General features: G+C 40.4%; 2 protein-coding genes across 2 annotated transcripts; one reads left to right on the top strand and one right to left on the bottom strand.

The window, feature by feature from the left end:
- The first annotated feature begins 541 nt into the window (after positions 1-541).
- On the top strand, positions 542-5,072 carry LOC134454557 (uncharacterized). The gene is made up of 3 exons (XM_063205629.1): positions 542-640; positions 4,273-4,369; positions 4,484-5,072. The coding sequence occupies exons 2-3, from the start codon at positions 4,295-4,297 to the stop codon at positions 4,913-4,915; spliced, it is 507 nt and encodes a 168-aa protein (XP_063061699.1). The 5' UTR covers positions 542-640; positions 4,273-4,294; the 3' UTR covers positions 4,916-5,072.
- A 764-nt stretch (positions 5,073-5,836) lies between these two features.
- On the bottom strand, positions 5,837-7,977 carry LOC134453851 (uncharacterized). Its single transcript, XM_063204603.1, has 4 exons — positions 7,596-7,977; positions 7,065-7,111; positions 6,470-6,578; positions 5,837-6,216 (listed from the first exon to the last, which is right to left on the bottom strand). The coding sequence occupies exons 1-4, from the start codon at positions 7,975-7,977 to the stop codon at positions 5,837-5,839; spliced, it is 918 nt and encodes a 305-aa protein (XP_063060673.1).
- Between the last annotated feature and the right edge of the window lie 580 nt (positions 7,978-8,557).

Here is an 8,557-nt window from a genome sequence, read left to right as displayed (position 1 = left end):
AATATTTTAAATGACTTGTGACTTTACTCTGACTTGTACGATATTGACTTGAGACTTGATTTGGTCTTGGCAGCTTTAACCTGCAATGGCATGTCAAGTCAATAATCTGAATTACTTTTTTTATTTATAGACCTATGTGAAATATTACCTGGGAGAAAAGATTTCTGATTGACCAGCACCAACTCAGGGGGCATGCATAGCATTGTGGGAGATGTAATGCATTTATAACCAAAAGTAGTTGTCAACAATTTGCATAGAATATATGATGGCTTATTAAGGACTTGGGGGGAAAGCAATAGCCTACTTGGGACTTGAACTTGGCTTGGGTACGACTTGAACTTGACTTCTTCAAATGTGTCTGAACTTGTGACTTGACCTGGACTTGCTTACAAGGACTTGACACTTGTAGTTTGCTAATAAATGACTTGATCCCATCTCTGTCATGTTGCTACTACACATGGATAAGACATTAGTAGATTGTGTACTGTCCCTCTACCCTGACTTTGTGATTAAGTCTGTTAATTGTTTCATCAGGTACTCACATCCCGATCTTCGCCCCTTCCGAAGGCTATCGAGACTTTGTGAACCGGAAAGGGTGGACTTCGTATGTTTTGCAGGCTGTTGTGGATGACACATTCATGTGAGTGTTCTGTAGGCCAAGGCTGACCACAGCCATTGTAACCAACACTAAGACAACACCAAAACACACTGCAGTGCAATTCCAGGTTGATCATACCTCTGTGATAACAGCTTGTACTGTTAGGAAGCAAAACTCACTTGAAGTCCAAATTTCACAAACAATGGGTTGAAATTGAAAGCATTGTTTCTCCTATGCCATCTGGTACATGGAAGCTGATAGCAATCCCTCCCCAAGTCTACAGGAACACACAGACAATTACAACTGGTAGTAGCTGTAGGTGGTGCCACAAGGTATTGGCTTAAGGGTGTGCATGTTTATGGATACCTCGTTTGATTCAGAAAAGAGAGAAAAAAACGTTGTTTCCAGCTTTGCACCTCTTCAGAAAATATCCTTTAAAACTGTGTTTGGAAGAATTTAATTTGTAATATGTATGTGATATATAGTATTTACTGTATATATGTAATACACTGTGTGCTGAATTATTAGGCAAACAAGGTTCTTGACCATATCATTCATTTAATGCATATTTTCCCACATCAAGTTGGATGTAAGTATCCCAGGTACTGCACATGTGTGTACGAGAGGGTGTGATTGAAGGAGCCCAACAACCTACTGTATATCAGGTGTGCTTAATTATTATGTGTTTTCTTTACCTCTGGGAAAATGGGCTACAACATAGATCTAACAAACTCTAAATAGTCTATAAACAAGTTTTTCCAGAGGGATGTCATAACATTGCTCACGTGATCAGATAATTATCAAACGCACCATTACAAATACAGCTGTGTTTGTAGAGATGTGTACACAAGACCTGAGAAGAATTAAAGATGAAACTACCAGAAAACTTTTCTGACCTACAAAGGCGAAGTGCAGTACGTTGATATGTTGTCGACATTGAGTTTGGACTTGAAATAGTCTTAAAAGCTCTCTGGTCCAAATGTTTCCTGATTCAGAGATAGTGCTATGTGAAATTGGCAATAACTGCGAATATCCATCCTAATACCAAGGTTTTGAAGGACTTTATCTCAGTTTCATTGTTGGTTTAGTTACTGCTGTTTGCCTTTGTAGAGCAGTATTACCCCACAAACTGAAACTACATAGAGTGTTCAGAAGAACATGGTATTCAGCACACAGACACATGATCAGGGTAAGACAGGCTGAACCCAGACAACCATTCAACAAGAAACTTGAAGGACCACTTCAGTCAATTTCAACATGCTGTTGTAATGGCCATTCTACCCTTGACTTGTCAGTACCTGGTGATGACACATTTTTTAGCTCAGCCCTTTGCAAGATATGAGCTATTGTAATGGGGGCAGCGTTTGTTTACATTTTTTTTTAAAATAACACAGGCCTACTCCAAATATTATCCCAAATGGTACCACTGTTTGCTAGTTGTCTGCTGATGTTGCATAACCTTTTGGATGTTTTTGGGAATAAATAAAAATGTGATTAAAAAACAAAAATGTAAACAAACCGTTAGCCTCCATTACAATGACCAGGATCTCAGAAAAGGCTGAAGAAGAAGAAAACAACCCTCAGGTACTGACAATTCCAGGGTAGTGTGAGCATTATAACTGCATTTTTAAATTGACTGAAATTATCCTTAAAGTGAGGACTGGGTCAAGAAATCTCAGAAGATTTTGGAATGTTTTTAGGAACTAGTGAAAGTGACTATTAATTGAAATGAATTTCATTGTTTAGTGGTTGTCTGGTGTCAGCCTTTTTAACCTTGGGGCCATTCCATCTCAATTCAATAGGAGTCCGCGCACTTAGGTCTGAAAATAATCTGAAAAAAACCCCAAATGTACTCCTGGTACTTAAGAGAAACACCGTAAATGTATTTGAATTTAAGATGTACTAACCTCCCGTGTCATTTCATGACATTTTTACTGGGAGAGGGAGGTGCCCATTTTGTTCACACTTTTTTTTGTCAAAGTTCACAAGCCCATAGCTAAAGAACTAACCCATGAAGGAAGCTCACATTTTGCATGCTAGTACATAGATAGGAATAGTTTGTTGCAAAACTGTCAATGTTTTGGTCTGGATGGTCCTGCATCGTCATGGCATTCCCTCAAAGATGATACAAAGTGCATTCGAGTTTTTGGCTGTGCTCTGTTTAGGCCTTTAGCACTTCTGTCAGTGTTTGAACAGAAGACCACAAAAGTCTCACAAATCATTTTGGGTGTCATTTTCAGAGAACCAGAACACCTTGTGGGATTGTCCACAAATTTTGTTTATGTATATGTATATTTATTTTTTTTCTGTATTCTTCATGAATTCTTCTTTTTAAAAATGCCAATTTGACTTGTCGTATGTGATGTTTTCTTTTCTAATTTCCACCCTGACCATGGGCACATTGAGAGCAATATGTTTTCGATGTGTTTCTTCTGCTGCCATCTGCTGGTCAAAAAAAGTAACAACAGCACTCTTTGTGCTTGATATAGTGTCTCATTTGATGTGCGAACCTGCTCCCGCATTGAACGCTCCTTAAATCATTGAAATCGAAAGGAATACCTGCACCCCTGCCCAGGGACTCTCAGGTGATCATGTCAGGGCAAAATTTGCATTTGATTGTTTTTTTTATGTTATAGAAAACATACTGCTCTCAATTTGCATTTTGTCCATGTAAAAAATATATATTTTTTAAAAATCTGTTGACAATCCCACAAGGTGTTCTGGTGCTCCGAAAATGACACCAGAATGATTTATCAGACTTGCGGTCTTCTGTTCAAACACTGATAGGGTTTCCGTTCTATTTATTGCTTTGTATGAGAGTGTTTCTACTTATCTCTACAAGGGGGAAAAATCAAGAACCTATGTTTGGTACAAATGTGTCTTCTGAAGGCCTAAGTAGAGCGCAGCCAAAAACTCCAATAAAATTTGTGTCATCTTTGAGGGAATACTATGATGATGCAGGATCATCCAGACCAAAACTGACAGTTTTGCAACAAACTATTCCTCTGTACCAGAATGCAAAATGTGAGCTTCCTTCATGGGTTAGTTCTTGAGCTATGGGCTTGTGAACTGTGACATCAAAAAAGAGTGTGAACAAAATGGGCACCTCCCTCTCCCAGTAAAAAAATGTCTGTAGCATGAAAAGTATAGTCTTACATTCAAATAAAGTTACAGTGTTTCTCTTAAGTACTTTTTTTTACCAACTGTGCGTTGGATCTTTGCAATATCACACACAGACACACACATACACACACACACACTGATTCTTTGTTTGACCAGCGCATGTAAGGAAATTGACAATAAAACCGACTTGACTTGCCTTGACTTGATATCAAACCAACCACATCCATCTGGAAGCCTTCAAACTTGTTAACACAAGTTTAAGAAGATACTGTTACTTTTTGAGCTACCAACCAATCTGTCTTTAATTTCTTCTCAGCATTTGTTTCCATTTTTTGGTCCATTTTCCCAGGAAAACAAAGTGGCTTACTATATTTATGCACACCTGAGGTGATGGTGTCCTTAGATCGCCCTCTCTATTTACACAAATGTGCATGAAATGCATGATGTGGTCATAAAACTTCTTTGCCTTATACTTCTGCACACTGTGTAGGTGTACGGCACACATCCCCTATAAACAACAAATTGCAATAATAATTATTTCTTTCCTGTAGTTTCAGAAGCATCAGCTGTAAAATGCCGGGGTGTGCCCATGACTCACTCGTATTCAAGAGCTCAAATCTCTTCAGGAAAGCCCACCTGGTGCCACAGGTAAACATTCAGACTCTTAAAATAAAAATATACTGCATAGCAGCATGCCACAGATATGAACACTACGAACCATGTTGACCACTCCAAATTAACAGTTTCCCCCCCCCCTGACAGGGTACGAGGAACATTGATGGAGTGGATGTGAGGCTGCAGATAGTGGGGGACCCTGCGTACCCACAACTCAGCTGGCTTATGAAAGGGCACCAGACCTCTCCAAATCTCACACCACAGCAGGAGTCGTTCAATATATATTTAAGTGCTGTCCGTGTGGGGGTGGAGCAAAGTTTTGGGCTCTTGAAGGCTCGTTTCAGGGTTCTGGCGAAAAGGAGCGACTTTCACTTTACGTTCGCTCCCACTATGATAGCGGCATGTTGTGGCCTTCACAACTTCTGTCAGAGAGAGGGAGACCGGTGCAACCCCAACTGGCTTGAGGAGGGAATTCAGTATGTCCAGCCTGCCGAGACAAGAAATGTGGAGGTTGCTGACACCAGCGCAAGGGATGCCTTAACAGCATACATGGCCCGGCGCTTCCCACTCCGTAAATAGAAGATCAGTGTGAAATGCACACGTTTCATGTAAATAGTTTAGTTCATTTCAGGTTGTGAGATGAGTAATGGTGGGGTGGCGTCTGCGCCAATGTCTTATCCAGAGGGTATTGCTCGGTGCGTAATTCCAAGAGCAGTATAATGAAAAGGAAGAAAGGAGTCGCACACTGGAGCTGGATGCATAACCCAAAACTGTATTAAACCAAGCCGAAAAAAGTAAATAAAACCGACAGACAAGGGACAAACGTTTCGGGTCTAGCCCAGGGAACACTGATGATGGGCTACACCGAAACGTTTGTCCCTTGTCAGTCGGTTTTATTTACTTTTTTCAGCTTGGTTTAATACAGTTTTTGATTCTGCATCCAGCTCCAGTGTGCGACTCCTTTCTTCCTTTTCATTAGGTTGTGAGATGAGGCCACAATCAGTAATCCTCACTCTGAACAATACATGTGCTGTTACTCTTAAGACTGTTAATCTTGTCGTGAGCTACATTGTTCAATGTTGATATTTATTAATTTATTGATTGATGGATTTATTAATTAATTTATTTATTTCACTGCTGGGTGTGTGGCGCCCATGTCCCATTTTGTTTAACTATTAAATTGACTTGTTTACTCTTAACTGTACAGGTGTGAGTGTTAATGTTCAAGACAATACTAACAAAGGCATGGCGTATGGTTTAACATACAAATATTTTATTTCAAAAACACGTAATCACAAGGATAACAAACAAAAAACCATTTAATTAGTATGACACATGGTAATAATAAGAATATTGGTACAATATTAGGTGTACAATAAGGTGTGACAAATCTCTGAACAACTGACTTCTGTCTCCAGCTGCCTGAAAACCCAGATGAGTCCAAAATAAAATACACAAAAAGATATATGTATATATATTTAAAAATATAACATATATAATCTAGTACAGTCTACGCAACAGATAGTCTGACTCATCTGTGTTTTCAGGGGCTCTGGGGTTCTGCACTTGGTGGGGAGGGTAGGGGTTGGGGTTAGGGTATTGAAAGTAAGGGGCAGGACCTGCTGATGGGGTGGGCATAAGGGACCGGAGGCCATCAAACATTGCAGACATTAGTCTCTCTGTTGATCTTGTGTTTTGCTCCAAAAGCCTGGCCAACGAAGTCTCCTCCTGCTGCTGACGCACCCTCTCTCTCTCCTCCCTGCGGCGTTCCTGCTCCTCAGCCCATCTGTTTTGCCTTTCTTGCATCTCCTCAGCAATCCTCCTCTGCTCCTCAGACCAGGACTGCACAGCCCGCTCATAGGGAGAGGTGGCCTTTCCTTCTGTATGAAGTGAATGACTTTCAGCATAACTTCATGTCAATTATGTAGAAAGTGTGTAATCCCAGGTTGAAAAAAAAAGTGTACTTAGTATAGGCTACATTTTTTTTAATGTGTGTTCAAGGCACTTTTGGTGCACAACTGAAGTGTATACTGAAGTTGTGTTATCGGACACGCTGGCTATTTCCAAATTGTAACTTGCTTCTAATACACTTAAGTACACTTCTTTTTGACATGGGGAAGCTGTAATACTTACTTTGAGTTTTTCTGGGCTGACTTCGAGCTGCATGCCCTGCCGTGCCATCACCACTCGAGGGTCCCTCTGCCTGACTTGTAGTAGGTGTTGCTGACATCTCTTCCACAGTCTGTCCAGGGAGCAAGGTATACTGTGTTATAGGTGTCATCAGGAGTATGAATAAGTATAAGTAGAATTAAAACATTATGAATGTAAAGCCCTGAGAAATTAGAGAAACACTTTCAAAGGTGGTCTTTGGTGTATTAGGGTGAAACACAAAGTGTCATCAAAAAGGAATTGAGTCCAAGACATACTGTTTGTAAACAGAATTGCCATGTGAAATCAAAGCCTTTTTTTATATTTTTCTCAAATTTCAGAGTGCCTCTGCTTTTTGGATAGGCTATAACATGCATGTTTCTATAACGGTGGAGTGCCTTGGACTTGGTAATGCATTTGTTATTCATATGTAGCCTAACTGTAATTTCAGAATTATAATGGTCAGGTTACAGCAGTTGAGAAATGTTTTGCTCAAAGCCTTCCACCTTGACATTACTTGGCGGTGAAAAACAATCTGTGGTTCTGGTATACATAATGAACATGTGTGTAGAGTAAATACCAATGTGTCTGCATCACTATCCTGGACCACAGACTCGTCCTCTTCATCTGAAACACAAGGAATCATAATTCAAACATGTGAGGAATCTCATAGGTATCACCCAACAAAATTCAAAAGATAAACATAGGCTACACGTTTGCTCACAATTCAGAGCCTCCAGACCAGAACAACAAGACACCCCAACAGGCTGTCAGGATGCTTAAAAAAAGACTCCCCATTAAGTAAGCAGCTCTGGCATGTAGGCCTACAGCATTGTCAACCTTATTTCTATTTTTCGTATCATTACTGTTATTATTATTATTTCACCCATAGCCAGATACAGCCTAGGCCAAATATGTTTTTTTCTGCACTCTGTCTTTGGCGCAATTGTGTAGCCTATGTGCATAGGTCTAATGTGTTGTATAAATACAATTGCTATTGCTATTGGAGGAAGGTGACTAGCATCTACAGTAGGACCAGGCATATTGATTCATTTATTTAGGCATAGGAATTAATTCATTCATTTTAGGCTACGTGTCAGTATTTGTTTACCTGCGTTTACTTCGCGCATATCCTCGTCGTCGTCCTCAAAACCCGCCTCCACGCCATAACAGCTGGCCTTCGCCAGAGGACGCTGACCAAGCACTCGGTCCATGGCCTCGAAAAAAGTGAAAGTGGATGGGCTCGCGCCACTTCTTCCATTGTCAATTTTGGCTTTGTTGTAGCCCTGCTTTAACTGTTTCCACTTGTTTTTAATTTGTTCCCCATCCCTGCCGTCATACCCCGCCTCCTCAAATTTTTCCGCCACTTCCTTGAAGAGGTTGATATTTTTATATTTTCTCCCGTCCACCCGTTTCATTATTTTCAACTCGTCCAGAGTGTTTATTAAGAATAGCGTCTCGGCGTAGCTCCACCGCTTGCTTCTTGTCGCCATCTTGTGGTGTAAGGAAAGGGTGCACGAACGTGGTTTCGACTTACGTCGTCGTGTAGCAGTAGGCGGCCTACTAGAGCATGCGTGGAACTACCGGAATAGATGTTAAAGTGGAATAAAGGTATACATGACGGAGGGAAGTGTTTAATCGGATTTAAAAGAGGATTAAACCACCCACTTTAGTCGGATTTAAGTTTAAGTCCGATTAAACTTAATTCCGGTTGGGTAAGTGTTTACATGATGTTTTTAAAGTGGAATTAAGTTTTAATGAGATTTAAAGTGAGTTAAATCGGATTTAAATGCCTCATGTAAACGTACCAATTGTCTATGGAGAACCGCATTCCGTATGCGGTTGGAGTCCGGACAGTCCGGTGCGGAAGAAAGTCCGCATCCGAGAGCCTCCGCATACGTTCAAATATTTCAACTCGTCCGGAAAATTCCGTGCCTGACCGTGCGGTAAAGAGAGCTGTTGCTATGGTGATGATAAACACTTTAGGATTTCCCGCGGATCTTCTCAAAAATTAATAGATAAATATCAAAATTACGCCGTTTTAAGCTGTTAAAAACGTTGATAATGTTCAAA

This window comes from Engraulis encrasicolus, chromosome 8, assembly GCF_034702125.1.
Source record: "Engraulis encrasicolus isolate BLACKSEA-1 chromosome 8, IST_EnEncr_1.0, whole genome shotgun sequence".
In the NCBI taxonomy this organism is placed as follows: domain Eukaryota; kingdom Metazoa; phylum Chordata; class Actinopteri; order Clupeiformes; family Engraulidae; genus Engraulis; species Engraulis encrasicolus.
The sequence above is the reverse complement of the archived record's forward strand: the minus strand, read 5'-3'. Positions and strand labels throughout refer to the sequence as shown.

Excerpts from the sequence above, each read along its gene's own strand:
- LOC134454557 (XM_063205629.1), top strand. The coding sequence starts at position 4,295 with ATGCCGGGGTGTGCCCATGACTCACTCGTATTCAAGAGCTCAAATCTC. Across the intron at positions 4,370-4,483 it reads AAGCCCACCTGGTGCCACAG|GGTACGAGGAACATTGATGG; the intron begins GTAAACATTCAG and ends CCCCCCTGACAG.
- LOC134453851 (XM_063204603.1), bottom strand. The coding sequence starts at position 7,977 with ATGGCGACAAGAAGCAAGCGGTGGAGCTACGCCGAGACGCTATTCTTA. Across the intron at positions 7,112-7,595 it reads TATGCGCGAAGTAAACGCAG|ATGAAGAGGACGAGTCTGTG; the intron begins GTAAACAAATAC and ends CTTGTGTTTCAG. Across the intron at positions 6,217-6,469 it reads TCAGCCCAGAAAAACTCAAA|AAGGAAAGGCCACCTCTCCC; the intron begins GTAAGTATTACA and ends CACTTCATACAG.